Source organism: Xyrauchen texanus, chromosome 3, assembly GCF_025860055.1.
Source record: "Xyrauchen texanus isolate HMW12.3.18 chromosome 3, RBS_HiC_50CHRs, whole genome shotgun sequence".
Classification (NCBI taxonomy): domain Eukaryota; kingdom Metazoa; phylum Chordata; class Actinopteri; order Cypriniformes; family Catostomidae; genus Xyrauchen; species Xyrauchen texanus.
The window spans coordinates 51,534,378-51,550,007 of record NC_068278.1 but is presented as its reverse complement, the minus strand read 5'-3'; the positions used below and the strand labels follow the sequence as shown (position 1 = coordinate 51,550,007).

At 38.8% G+C, this 15,630-nt stretch overlaps 1 protein-coding gene across 2 annotated transcripts in view; it reads right to left on the bottom strand.

Annotated features, from left to right (window-relative positions):
* Positions 1-2,156: 2,156 nt before the first annotated feature.
* LOC127620282 (guanine nucleotide-binding protein subunit beta-like protein 1) overlaps positions 2,157-15,630 on the bottom strand; it is a 40,261-nt gene continuing 26,787 nt past the window's right edge. For both annotated transcript variants that reach the window (XM_052093474.1, XM_052093466.1), the window contains exons 6-7: positions 11,782-11,991; positions 2,157-3,438 (exon numbers count right to left, since the gene is read on the bottom strand). In XM_052093474.1, coding sequence (XP_051949434.1) covers positions 3,172-3,438; positions 11,782-11,991 — 477 coding nt within the window. In that variant the 3' untranslated portion in view covers positions 2,157-3,171. The remainder of the gene's footprint in view (positions 3,439-11,781; positions 11,992-15,630) is intronic.

Here is a 15,630-nt window from a genome sequence, read left to right as displayed (position 1 = left end):
CGTTTGTTTTATATTACCGAATATAATCAAGCATTCAATCAAGCATTCAACAGCCCTGTAGTATAAAAAATAAATAAATACTAAAATAATCTTGCAAAAAAAATTAATTACTTGGCCCTATATGAAAATCTATTTAAAAAGGTGAGAGAATACATTGAGACTACTGCTGTAACTGACCGCTTGGAAATTTCTTATCTGACATCTTACTAATCGCAAATTACTATGCTGCAACACACACAGGTTAAAAAAAAAATAGATCGCCAATCATCTGGCAATGGGGTCGCATCTGGAACATCTGTTGCGACAAGCCTATCTTGTGTATATTTCTTTCGCTTTGCACAACCAAAGATAGACTTTAAAAAAGAAAAAAAAATGTTTACCTCAGACGAGCACGTGTTTCACGTTTTCCCGCCTTTTTCAACAAGAGTTAGGTTTGCATTTCACTTGTTTTCGCTGAATAGCCTACTCCGATCAGCCACAACATTGAAACCACCTCCCTGATATTGTGTAGGTCCCCCTTGTGCCGCCAAAACAGCGCAAACCAGCACCTCAGAATACCATTCTGACATGCTATTCTTCTCACCACAATTGTACAGAGCAGTTATCCCAGTTGTAGATTTTTTTCAGTTTGAACCTGTCTAGCCATTCTCTGTTGACCTCTCTCATCAACAAGGCATTTCCATCCACAGAACCACTGGATGTTTTTTGTTTTTGACAGCATTCTGAGTACATTTTGTCACCAGCAATCATTCATGCGATTATCTAATCAGCCAATGGTGTGGCAGCAGTGCATAAAATCTCGCAGATGCAGGTCAGGGACTTCAGTTAATGTTCACATCAACTATCAGGATGGGGAAAAAGTGTGATCTCAGTATTTTGAACCATTGCATGATGTGTTGGTACCAGATGGGCTGGTTTGAGTATTTCTGTAACTGCTGATCTCCTGAAAGTTTCACGCACAACAGTCTCTAGAATTTACTCTTAAGTGGTGCCAAAATCAAAAAACATCCAGTGAGCGGCAGTTCTGCAGATGGAAACAACTTGTTGATTTGATTGGTCAACAGAGAATGGCCAGACTATTTCAAACTGTCAAAGTCTACGGTAACTCAGATAACCACTCTGTACATTTGTGGTGAGAAGAATAGCATCACAGAATGCTATCCTGAGATTTGGGTTGGCAGTGTTTTGGCGGCACGAGTGGGACAAACACAATATTAGGCAGGTGGTTTTAATGTTGTGGCTGATCGGTGTATGTAAACAGATCACATTCCCACTGATGTTTGAAAACCAAAACATTTCAAATCAGCAAGTTGAATAATTTACATTAACCAAAGTTCAGTTCCCTTAGACATGATTACCCAGGATTATTATGTTTCACAAAAATAACATCTCTACAGGTCTAACCATAGGAACACAAGGGTATATTTTAATCTAGTAGCAGTCATATAGAGTCCATTGTGGGGGGATGTGAGTTTGTTTAAACTGCTGTAGAATTGGCAGATGATCTCTGACCCCTGGAGCAGTAGTAGACAGGCGTGTGTCTGTTGTTCAGTGAGCCACAGGTTTTTGTCAGTGGCCCATGTCGAGGTTCTGCTCATATTGTCTTCTTAAGTGATCTATCATGACTTGGGAGATATAGGACCAAATCTCTCGCAATGGACACTTATGTGCTTATTCACAAAATGGGTGGAAAGGACCCTCACGTTTTGTAGCTTTGCACCCCGAAGTCTACAGAAGTAGGAAGTGATTACCAATCAGACAAGCTCCAAAGAGGTCATGGACAAAGGTACATGAGGGTCCACAGATGACAAGGAGTGGGCTAATGACCAGGCAGACTGTGAAATGAACTGTTTTGTCTTCCTCTCTGGCCGGCGACTCGCCTGCTGTTGTTTTTCCTTTACAAGGATGGCCTCCAAGTTCCCTGAGCTTCCTGTACTGTTTGATGTGATATTCCAGTCTGGGTCCATCCCTAGAGACACAAGCTTTATGGGACAGAACGGCTGTGAGCCATTTGATGTTCTAGTGTCATCGCTTTCAGACGCATTAAATCCCACTTAGCTTAGTACTGTGGATGGCTATTATTACCATACACGCTGAAAAATATATCCACTTAAATTCTTTGCATGTTGTTTAATAAGTTCATGATGAGTTAAATGAAAATACTTTTAATGCATGAATATTAAAACGAACAATTTAAGCTATTTAAACGTTTTAATGAAGCTGTCTTTTAATGTTTTTTCCAACCACTCAAGAACCTAATTTACAATTAGCATAAACAATGCTAGATATCGGTTTACCTAAAGCGTTGGTAAAAATCTTTGTATAAACAAGAAATTATAAAAGAAAAATAATCCAAAAAGAAAACATTACAATGTAAACCAGAAATTAATTTCTGTAACTACTTTGGTGAGTGAGCTGTCCAGCATTCACAGAGCAAAGGAAATAAATGCAAAAATAACCAGTTTGTCCTGTGGCCACATTCAAACACAAAAGGTCAGCCTTGTCTTCAGACTGAAAATAGTCTCCTTCATTAGCTCATGTGCTTAAAGGGAAAAATGAAACAAAACTTGTCCAATGAATCTTTCTAACAAACAGGCCTGTCGGTGCTGCCTGAGCCCTTGTGATTAACCCTGCATGATATATGCAGGTCAGTCCCGAGGGCAATCTTAAACTCTGAGACAAATTGGGAAAAACAGCGGTGGATTACTTTTCCGCTCAGGTGCGACTTCAAGTGCAAATACACGCCTACTGAAGCACATCACCCTGCAGTAAAGCAAACAGATCAGAGCGGATGGTTTAAGCTGTGCCTTTGACAATAAAACTATTGCCCATTGTGATAAATGGCAACAAAACATGATGATGGAGTATGTTTTTATATTATCTGCTTTTGTTTGTTTGGTTTGCAATGAGTGCATTTTACTAAGCCAAGCTTGTTCGTTTGAGGTGAAACACAGAACAGGGTGTTATAATGTAGTCTTAGGACATGTAAATAATGACAGTCCTGCTAAATGATACAATGCAGTATGCCCGCCTTTAAATGGCGGTCAGCCACTATTTTAGGTGTTTGAAATGCTTTCCTTCAAAGAAAATGTATTAGCACCATGCTCAATTATGTAAATAAAGTCTGAGTAATTTGCAACAATCAGTTTGAAGGAAAAGGTAAGGAGGGCCTCAACTTTCTCTATATATTGACCACACACTGATCCGTTGGTCTTTGGACCCTGCGGCCAAAAGTCTCTGTTGGGGGTCCCGATGGTCTGAGAAGGCCACACTATTCACCATGTCAGTATGATGCTGTAGAACAGCCAGTGGCTTTAGTGTCTTCCAGCCAAACACTCTGATGTTGTTGTCCCAGCCTGCCGCTGCTAGGATCTTGCCATCTGCACGGATACGCAGCTGGGAGACCCCAGGATTGGTCAGATGACTGGAGTTGTGCATCTGTGAAGGAACACAAGTCAGGATCAGTGTTTGTTGGACTAGGCAGACAGAAATCCAAATTACCCATGATAGACGGCACTTGAGAATGCAGGACTAATTAACAAATGGCCCCGTTGGTATTCCAACAATTTAATCATGGAGGTAGAGGCATAAATTGAATATCAGTTGCAAAATGAATATTGCATCACCTCATGCTAATTGTCACTGCGTTTGATAATTCATCCCCTTTGGATAGAAAGAATTACGGTTAAATTTGCAACACAAACTATTTAACCAAAACAAATGAGATTGTTGTTAAATGATCTGAGCGAGAGTACATTTAAATCCATAAAAAGAACAGGGGAAAGAGAGAAAGCAATTCCCCTCAGCCACCTTCAGCTGATCTGATGATTGAGCCACAAATGAACAGCTAAATAGCTGTTTAACCTGGCAGAGGAAATCCATGCACGACTCCAGCCCCTCAATCATCGGCCGTAAAACATTCAAGCATGAGGGTCATGAGCGAAATGCTATTATGGGTTGGAGTATAAGGTGGTAGGTGCAGGGTAAGTTACCTTTGTCACTTGTAAGAGAGGGCCATTTTGCTGAAATTTTTGTTTGCAAAGCTGTTGTTTTAAGAGTTTATAGTGAACTACATTTAAATTGAAAGGTCTGGTCAACAGTGCAAGGAACCAATGCTGCACTGCTCGCTGGCTAAAGATTACCATTTCCTTGCTTTCTGTGATCTACGGTGGCCAAGAGACCAGATAAATCTAAGTAATAGGCAACAATGTGACGTATAATAAAGTATTACTGAGAGCTCATTATCTGTGGCCCCTCTCCTTTGAGGACATTCTGGAGGTATTTCCTGGAGAGACGCACAGGTTCTACACGTGTGCTAAGTGTGTGTGTATTGTCTCTCTGCAAGAGGCATCTGTTCCCAATGCTGGAATCAAACTGGACAGCATAAAATTGACTTCATAAGCGTTGTCCAAAGAGACTAATGGCTCTCATGCGGGAGAAGACAGTGAAGAATTTGTCGGCATGGTCCTGTTTCTGCTTGGAAAATCAGAGCCATTCACTCCTGCATGTGGAAGACATAAGCCAGTCAGGTATTCCCGACCCGAGCGGATTAAAGAATGCACGAGTAAAAACCGTCCCATGAAAAGCCTAACATTACTCTTTTACGGAAAAGGAAAAATTGCATGTTTGACTTGAGCATTTGTCCTATTCATATCAAAACGTTGAAAAGAAACCAAATCAGACTTCTGGAACACAGCAGTGATGTCACTTGCAAGACACGAGCTGAAACTTTCCCACAAAGGGAAAGGGAGAGACAGGGTGGCGTGTTGCGTTCAAAAGGGACGGGAGAGAAAGATGAATCGTTCCGAGCTTAGGTTGGTATGCCTAAACTAAATGGCCATCTGGTCCATATTACAGAGCTGATAATGATGGGTTAATGTGTCTTTCTGTGTTTGCTATGCTTCCCATAGTTTGTGTCAGGAAAATACATTAATTTAATTAAGAGGTCACAGCAAAGTGATAAAAAAGGTAAATGGGTGTTTAAAAAGTGAGCCATGAGGCCTGTATTGTGGAATAACCATTAGAGGACGGTGACTTACAAGGCGTTCAAAATTAAATAACGTCAGATAGCATTCTGCCTACTTTATCAGTACAACTTTCACTATTCCTGGAAGTCTGAAACTGTTCAGAGGTGTATGGATTGCAAATTGAAAGCTTTTCTGTATACTGAAAATTCTGACTAACTGAGTATATGTAATCTCGGTATCGCTTGTACGCACAAATGCAAAACTTTCAATTATGTGTGTACACCATAATGAACATCTATCAAATGTACTACAAGTAATATGGAGTTTGAGAGTGGTTGGATCATTAACTTTAATTTACGGAATCCATTCTCCATAGGCTCAGATCCTGTACAATGAACTTCTAGACATCAAAGAGGTCCGTCTTTAAGAACTATCCTTCATTTCTCTGTTTGAATATTGTTTCCTGATGGGGACACTTACCAAAAGGTCATCTATGCACGCACTGTATATTAATAACCCAGTTTCATCAACGATTAACCAGAAACAAACCTCAAAATGCCCTAACTGGCCACAGGCCAAGTGCTGGACTGGAGGTTAAGACATTTAAATGGTTTTGATACAAAAAGGCTAATTAAAAAACTAAGTTTGACTTTTAGGCAGAAATGCAATAGGATGAAAGTATGCAAAGATATTTCACATTTGTCCCTAAACAAAGGCAAATTAAAATGGCAGCAATGGAATAGAACAACTGCAATAACTTGCAAAACACTTGGAGGTTAATTGATTTCACTGTTTTCTCTTACCAAAGGCCATTAAAAAGCAAATTGCGTTGGATTTGTTTTGGCAGTAATACAAAAGGGGCAAATGTGTGCAATGGCTTGGAGAACACTTGGAGCTTTACACGTTTCTTTGGTTAACCTACACAAAGGCCAATTCAAAAATGCAATCGTTCTTTGTCATTAACACAATGATACGAAAGTATGTAATGATTTACCGGTTACATTAAACGAAAGCCAATTAAAAGGCCAACTATGTTAAACATTTGGCAGCAATGCAATGGGACAAATGTGAGTGATTACATCAAATTTGGAGCTCAAGAATTTCCTTGGTTAAACAACATGAAGGCCAATTAAAAAGCTAGTTACGATTAATTTATAGCAGCAATACAACAGGACAAATGTGTACAATGACTTGCAGCATGCTTGGATGTTAAAGCATGCATAATTTTCGCAACGGACAACTGTACGATGACTTGCAACACACTTAGAAGTCAAGACGTTTCCTTGGTGAAGCTACACAAAGGATCATTTTAAAAAGTAACTGTTACATTTTTGACAGCAATGCAAAATGTTTGATGATTTGTTCCACGTTTGGAGGTTTAGACATTTTCTCCGTTACACTACAAGAAGGCCAATTAAAAAGCTAGTTACGATCCGTTTTTAGCAGCAATACATCAGGATGAAAGTAATGACATGCAGTATAGTTGGTTTCTTTGGTTACTACATGAAGGCCAATTAAAAAGATAACTGTAATACATTTTTGGCAGCAATGCAACAAGACAAGAGTGTGCGATTACTTGCTTTACACTTGGAGCTTAAGATGTTTAATAGTTTTTTAAAAGCTAATCATGTTACATTTTTGGCAGCAATGCAACAAATAATACGCAATGACTTGCTGCACAATTGGAGGTCAAGATGTTTTATTGGTTACACTACACAAAGGTCAATTAAATGGTAACTACAATCTTTTTTCGAACTACAAAAATGTTTTTTGGCAGCAACAGGATGTTCAAAGTGTGTGATGATGTACAGCACCCTATGTAGCTTTCGTCGGCCTGAACTTGGCAGGCAGAACTAACTTTACAATGATCCACAGACACTAGTTATCATCACTTGTCCACTTGAGCCTAGTGTTCCAGTACAGGCGAGAGGTGTGTTTGCCTTTTCCTGTGACATGGTTTTAGGACACAAACTTTTGCTTTTAATCGTGCTACAAATCACAAAGTTTTTAAAACCTATGCTACCCAATTTAAAGCTATACATGAGTATGCACTTGAGCAAAAACATCTCGGTGCAATATCATGGGAAAATCAATATCAATACCTAATAATGTTGATGACAACAAAGGAATTTTAGTGGGAATTTACATGCCATTCCACTTCCCCATTCCAGAACACCCCTTGATTGGACAGCCTGATCCATCCACTGGGGTGCTGACAGACACTGGATACCTGAAGCATGGAGCCTTGTCTGGTGCAGGATGGGTGGGTAAAAGGAGGGCCATTTAATTGAGGAGGGTGGTAGGAATGCAGGGACTGAATGTCAAGAGATGGAGAGATCCACCTCTGTGTGCTGTCAGCACTTGCACAGACAGCATGCACAGACAGCCATGCCTGATTTACACTAATCTTTGAGCGCGCATACACACCAACCAATGCAGTCTTTAGGATCTTGTCTGTCTACATCTGTCAATAGATAGGAGCGCCGCCAACAACCCATAGCTCGTCAAAAGCCAAATCTTGATTGTCCAACTTCTTACTTTTAGGCATCGCACAGACACAGACATACTGTGGCAATCACACATGCAAAGTGATTTGCAAGCGTAATTACTCTTAGTCAAGCCTGTGACAGATACGGCTGTTAAATTCCACCATCACAGCTATCATAACCCTGAACGAGTGGTAAGATTGGCAAGCTGCTCTGAATGAATCGCAGATTCATTTTTGCTTGATAAAAAAAAATGCTTCCCTGTCCTTCACTTCTGTTGCAGCTTTTGCAGGGTTCCACAATAAGGATGACCCAATGGCCAGGGGAAAGTGTGGGAGACTATTGGCCAGCTGACAGAACTATCCCTTGCCCTTCCTGGCCAATGAAAAAGTTACATTACAATGCATTCCACGTTAGCGGTACATTCAAAGTCTTGCAATTTTGAGAATAAATTGTGATAGGCTTGGAAGCCTCAGTAAGAATTGGTAGAAAATGATAAACAAATTAGTAATGTGTCACACCACACCCCATAATTTTCCAGCAAATGTGTGTTGAGTTACAAAATTAGAACACTTAATATTTTATGAAACATCTAATGTTATGTTATACACTCAATATTGTCAACACTTCACAATAAGGTGATCATTACAATTAGTTAACTACATTAGTTAACACGTAATGAAAAATGATCAATAATAGAACAGTACTTCTTAATCTTTGTTCATTTTAATAGTACTAATTATATATATATATATATATATATATATATATATATATTTAATTAAAATGAATATATTAACATTAGTTAATGCATTATGAGCTAAAAATATATGATATTTTTATTAAATAACATTAACAAAGATTAATAAATTCTGGAAAAAATATATTTTTAATTGTTTGTTCATGATACCTAATGCATTTAAGTTAATGAATGTAACCTTATTGTAAAGTGCTACCCATTTTAATGTAAGGTCTATTTATTAACATTAGTAAATGCATTAGATATCGTAACTAACAATAAAAAATATTTTTACAGAATTTCTAAATCTTGGTTAATATTTAACCAAGATTAATAAATTCTGTAAAAATATTTTTTTATGTTAATAAATACAACTTTTGATTAGAATGTGTTACTATATGTTGAAATTAACATTAACTAAGATAAATAAATCCTTAAAAGTATTGTTCATTGTTAGTTGAAGTTAACTAACATGTTACTCTAATCAGTAATTTTTTTTTTTTAATAAATAGCATTTAATTAAAAAATATACTAAATACACAAACATTTCTGAAATATAAGATATGATGCTAAAAATAGCTATTTTTTATATATGTGGTGGGGTCCAGTGAACATGTTGGCAGGTGAAGTAAAAATCTGGCTAGTGGGCCAGTAGTAAAAAATCCTTATTTTTGAGCCCTGCTTCTGTCAGTACTGTCAGTTTCCCTGCAGCACCTTCTCCACAGTGTCTGGATTTCAGCAGCAGGTTATGGTTTGGACAGTGAAGTCTCTGGCCTTGTTTCTCCATCTCTCCTCAGCCTTTCGTGGAACCTCCCACTGTGAACTACTGTTACTTTTATTGCAGATGTGTTTTTTGTTTGGTTAGCAGCCTGCAAGGTTTTGATGTTTTATTACCTCTCGTGGGTCATTCATCAAGCGAGAGAGCGGGCCGAGTGAGAGGAGCAGCCACCCGGCAGATAACCCCAGCGCTATCGCCACACAAAAAATACTTCTGTGGGAAGAGCTCACAGCGGCTGTCTGGACGTCACACTGCGCTGCACTTTGGGGTAATTTAAAAGCCCCAACATACATCTTTTCCAAACCCTCTTTTTTTAAAAGAGCTCCCCTCCAAGAAATACATTCTAAATCAATTTTTTTTCAACATTCAAAATAAACCAAGCCATCCATCTAGCGCCTATTTTGAAAAATTCTGAAAAAAATTCTGCTCTTGCAGTATTATTGCAGATTCATTTTGCATGCTAGACAAAATAGGGAGCAAGGTTTGGGAATATTTCTAATTCGTCCATTCATGTGTAAAAGACTCTGGAAAGATCAACAATCCCAGCACAGGGCAAGAGTGTTGTATATCAGACCCTTTCAATGCAGAGTTTCTGGACAAATGTGAAATACGCTGAATCTGTAAGACCTGAAATCAGTGGAGAGTACGGTTGGTAATGAGGCATTACATTTCAGATGAGTAAGGTGTTATGCAAGATAAAGCATGGCTCCGGTGCACGCACATTTTTTTTTAAGAATGTTGCACAAATGTAAATTTAAAAGCATATGTTTGTGCAGAGTATTCTAGGAGAAGAGATATTTTTGTCTAGGAGGCACAATTTGGCACACAGCTTCACAATGACATCATCACAATGTGGCTGAGTTGCCAATCTAAAGTAAAAGAGAGTCTGATTTATCACCCCGCAGACCTGTGGAAACTTTATTCTAGCCAAATACTTTCCAAGTATATCAGGTGGTGTGTATCTTATATGGCCACGTACACACTGCAGATAAAAGGAGGTTGTCACTTGACAATAACAATTTAAACAGCACAATGAGGACTTCAGCATCATTTTCCTTCACAGCATTATTTTTTTAAAAGGTGCTTTAAAACTATGTGTGTTGTGAAAAGTGGCATACAAATAAACATGACTTAACTTCTAAGCGCATACAGGGTCAGTTCACCCAAAAATAACACTTGTCTTCATGTTGGTTCCAAAGCTGTATTACTTTCTTTCTTCCATGGAACACAAGAGGTGAAAGTTTGAAGCATGTTGACGCTGCTCTTTTTTTCCATAAAATGAAAGTCAATGGTGACTGAGGCTAATATTCTGCCTAAAATCCTGTTTTCAGCCATGAGACGTCAAAACGTTGTTATGGTAGGGCTGAGCGATATGGCAAAAAATATTATCACGATATTCTTTTTCATCTCATTCAATATCGATATTTATCATGATATTCAATCACATTTGCAATTTTTTTTTTATTTCCATAAAAGGAAGAGAAAACAAAATTCTAAACAGGCTAAATAGTCTTTACAAAACTGCATTGGGGGCCCAGACACAGCCAATGCAGTGGTGTCTGAGGGATCTTCTATGAAAATATTGCAATATTTTATAGAGTTTATCAATTGAGTGCAGTTGGATATGAATGTTATAAGATGATCTGTTCATTTTGAATCATAATGAAGGTATATATATATATATATATATATATATTATTTTTATTGATTTGTTTACATTCAAATTATTTTCATATTTCTTTACATACAGATATCCAAGTATGGGGCATAGAAGCCCTTGTGACTGAGGAATGATACTGTCTCCAGAGAGAAACCTTTGAAAATGTAAAAGTCTGAATGGACCATTTTTCTATTTTCATTAAAGTGAGAAAGTCTAGGCTACAAACTAGTAATTGTTACTAGTCAAAGATGATGAAATCTGAATACTTTCACAAAATTAGAACAGAAATCTATTAGTTTATTATTAAAGGCTTGGAACAAGCTGATTAATGAAACTAAATTTAGAAAGAAAAAATGTTATGGTCTAAAGGCGCTCTGGAAACACACACCTCATGTTTACTCACATGTGGGGAAAAGAGGTAGCGGGTGCGGACAGGGCATCAGTGAAGCGTGTTTCAGTACTAGAGAAAATATTCAAGAATACAGCGCAGAAAGATCAGATATGATGAAACCGGTGTTGTTGTTTTGTCGCGCTGCTCACTAGAGACGATGAGAGGGCATAACCGTCGTCATGATGTCTTGCAGTAAAAATGGAATCAATCTGGGGTCCGGATCCGGAACGCGGTAACCTGCATAATGGGGGCAATAGCAACTTCATACTGTCTGAGGTTGTTCCACTGGCGTGGAAGAAATCTGCACAAAGCCACTCCCAACGCTATAGAGAACCGCTTGCCCCACGCTGCTGTCAATTTTACAATCCACCTTGCGTGTTCCCTCTGGCAAAACAGCACGAATACAGTATAATCAAAATATTAGTTATTTTTGTATAGTACAAGTCGATTTAAAATTAGTAAACTAATTAAGTGTTAGGGGCCAATGTTTAAACAAAACATTTTGTATGAACTGTAAGATTAATGACCAAAGTCGCAAAGTGCAATTGAAGGCTGCAATTAATTTATTATCTATGTATTCTATTTTAAGAGTGCAGTCCATACTTTGACCAATAAGATGCAGACAGAGGTCAGTAAGGTACACCGCAGTTTGACTGTAAGCTTTTTATGCATTTGTCCTTCACTAAATATCAGTGTACATGGCCTATGTGAATGTATACAGGAGGATATGTGAGATTGTGTGAGTTGTGGCTTTTCTGACCTGTAGACTTTGCTGGTTTTCAAGTGTCCAGGAGTGGATGATCTTCTCTGAAGACCCTGAAATGCCTTTCTGCCTGTGTACATCAATGTCTAGACACATGACTGGCTCAGGGTGGGCCTTTATACAGCTGAACGGACGCCGATTGGAAACATCCCATAAAACTAGAGAGCCGTCCTCATAACCAGCACACAGAACCGGACCAGAATCTGCCTACAGAGAGAAAGACAGAAAGAGGAAGGACAATGTAGCACAGTCTGAGATAGAGTTGGAGAGAGAAGGAAGGCAGAAATAATTTATGGGATACAACCCCCCCACCCAAAAAATATTTATTTACTCACCCTTATGTTTTTCAAAACATGATTTGCTCTCTACTGTGGAACAAAAAAGATGATGTCAGGCAGTATGTTAGTCTAAGTCACCATTCAATTTCATTGCATATTTTGTCCATACAATGAAAGTGAATGATGACTTAGGCTAACATTCTAACATCTCCACTTTTGTTTTACTGAATAAAGTCAGTCATATAAACTGGCAGCCAAAAGTTTGGAATAATGTACAGATTTTGCTTTTTTGGAAGGAACTGGTACTTTAATTCACCATAGTGGCATTCAGCTAATAACAAAGTCTAGTCAGGACATTACTGATGTAAAAAACAGCACCATCACTATTTTAAATAAGTAATTTTTGATCAAATCTAGACAGAACCCATTTGCAGCAGCCATCACTCCAACACCTTATCCTTGAGTAATCATGCTAAAGTGCTAATTTGGTACTAGAAAATCACTTGCCATTATATCAAACACAGCTGAAAGCTATTTGGTTCATTAAATGAAGCTTAACATTGTCTTTGTGTTTGTTTTTGAGTTGCCACAATATGCAATAGACTGGCATGTCTTATGGTCAATATCTGGTCAAAAAAGGCAAAAAAGAAACAGTCAGACTGACAGATCGTCAGCCAATCAGTGTTTTGAGGAATGAAGGTTATACAATGCTCGCATCTGCCAGAAAAGTGAAGATTTCATACAAAGGTGTACACTACAGCCTTCAAAGACAAAGGATAACTGGCTCCAATAAGGATAGAAAGAGATGTGGAAGGCCAGCTGTACAACTATACAAGAGGATAAGTTCATCAGAGTCTCTAGTTTGAGAAATAGATGCCTCACATGTCCTCAGCTGACAGCTTCATTGAATTCTACCCGCTCAACACCAGTTTCATGTACAACATTAAAGAGAAGACTCAGGGGTGCAGGCCTTATGGGGAGAATTACAAAGAAAAATCACTTTTGAAACAGAAACACAAAAAAATGGTTAGAGTGGACAATGAAACACAGACATTGGACAACAGATAACTGGAAAAGAGTGTTATGGATCTTAACCCTATTGAGCTTTTGTGGGATCAGCTAGACTGTAAGGTGTTTGAGAAGTGAGCGACAAGACACCTCAACTATGGCAAGTGCTACAGGAATCGTGGGGTGAAATGTCACCTGAGTATCTGGACAAACTGACAGCTAGAATGGCAAGGATCTGCAAAGCTGTCATTGCTGCACATGGAGGATTTTTTGATGAGAACTCTTTAGTAGTTTCAGAAGTACTGAATATTTTTTCAAATTCTAATAGTAATTTTTCACATTATTAATGTCCTGACTATACATTGTGATCAGTTGAATGCCACTTTGGTGAATAAAAGTACCAATTTCTTTCCATAAGAGCAAAATCTGTGCATTATTCCAAAATTTTGGCCGCCAGCATAGGTTTGAAACAACAGTGAGTAATCTATTCCTTTAAGGGGAAGATGGAGAGAGAAAAACAGCACAACAGAAGCTTATGGCAGCTCTGTTTATCAGAGGTTATCTGACTGCTCACGCTCTGATGAACCACAGCATAAATCACCTGACACTGCCATCGGCCTATCACAGCACACCTCACTATAAGCTTTATGTGTGTCTTCTCCAGCCTGTAAACTTCCGTCATCATTTACTCAACCTCGTGTTGTTCCAAATCACTATGGCTTTCTTTCTATCGTGGAACACAAAAGTTGATGACAGCCTCAGTCACCATTTAGTTTCATTGCATCTTTTGTGCACACAATAAAAGGAAGTCATACAGATTTGGGGGAGGTTAAGTAAATTATGAGAGAAAGGTAATATTTGGACGAATTATCCCTTAAAAAGTAATTACTAGAAAAATCATGAGATTAATCGTATTTTCTTTATACATGAAAACATACATCTGCATTTACATCTTTAGAAGAGGGTCCCTTGCAAAAGGATAATCATACTTGGGTGTCCTTGGCATTAAAAAGTTTTAAACCCCCCTGCTCTAGACCATGGCTTTGACAGAAATGGCAATATTTAAAATGAAACTACATACAGTTGCTTTAACACTGCGCTGCAATTTCCTTGGGCAGAGTCTTTTTTTTACAACCACAATCAGTGTGACCTCTGACATTCTGTTTACAATCTGTGACCTCTTTTCACTTAACCTCAAAAAACCGACAACTCAGGTGTGCATGTGTTTGTTTACTCAGATTTACAGCACCTCTGAGGATCCCCGCTCATTATCTCTGAGAAGCGCTTGCACTACACAGCTACACACAGTAGGTTGTCTCATAAATCAGTTTAGCAGATAAAAGCAGAATGAGGGAGCTGATAAAAGCCTACAGTCTCATAACTCACAAAAAAGCTGCAGGCGTGCTGTCTACACAACAAGATTTACAATGGAGATGTTCTTCCCCTCCATTCCCCATCCTTCTCACACACACACACACACCCTTCAACAGATCATTCATCTCCTTACGCAAGTGATAGCACAGCTCTGCCAGATCTGCCCACTGGCATACATCAATGTATGCTAATAGCAATCCCAATAAAAACATTAAGCCTAATAACCATGTTGCAGTTATGGCGGACATTGTATGTTTTACTAAAATACCTGGTGAAAGCTAACTGTTAGCCTTCCCACTCATTTCCAAGGCATCTGCTCGGCTAGCACAGGGTTCCCCATTAGTACCCGAAATGGAGGCTGCCATCTTTGTTCATGGGCACAGTTAAGAAGAACTTAAAACATAATTTTTTTCAAAGAACTCAAAGAAAGTTCCGTTCTTTCATTCGTTGCACTGCATCAAGCTTTTTGCACAAGAATGTGTTCGTTCTGAATGGCCCCATGGGCGTTGAATAATTTTTTTCATGCTTTGGGTTGTACATCATGAAGGATGTAGAATCTTTACAAATCATCTGTCTGCAGGCAACGGTAGTGTACCGGGTACAGGCGAAGCTGGTGAAGAAAAATTATTTCCATATGTGTAAGGGCCAAAATATGGGAACTAATCTTTCTCCTCATATTCATATTCCCTTACTCCCTCTTTTTTTCACACAGGACATCCTCTTGATGCGTAGTGCATTTCTTTTTCCTCTAAACTTAAATAATATTTTGCCCAAATCACGAATGCCATGTAAACATATCACAAGCGAGGCAATATTGTACGATGAAATATAAAACAAAACAACTGGAAATCAATCCCCAAGCCTCATAGACAGTGGTTAAGCATTACCGTCTGTTGCCCTCTGGCCCCTGCACTTCAGCTAAGTGTAGGTGCTCCTTGATTGATGATGTCACAGGTCAAGGGTCATGGAACCCTGGGTAGACACCTAATTCATTATATCCTCCATGGCTGGTCTACAAGAGGGCGCTTTAGCCGGATTAGGACTCAAGCTTCAGGGAAAGATTCATCATCCCAACAGCTGCTTCAGATGGATGCTCTACGCTGAAGCCACAACAGAACAGAGTGGAGGAGAGCAGCAGCGTTCCACTGGATGGCAACAAGATGCCATGCAACAACGAAGGCCCTGC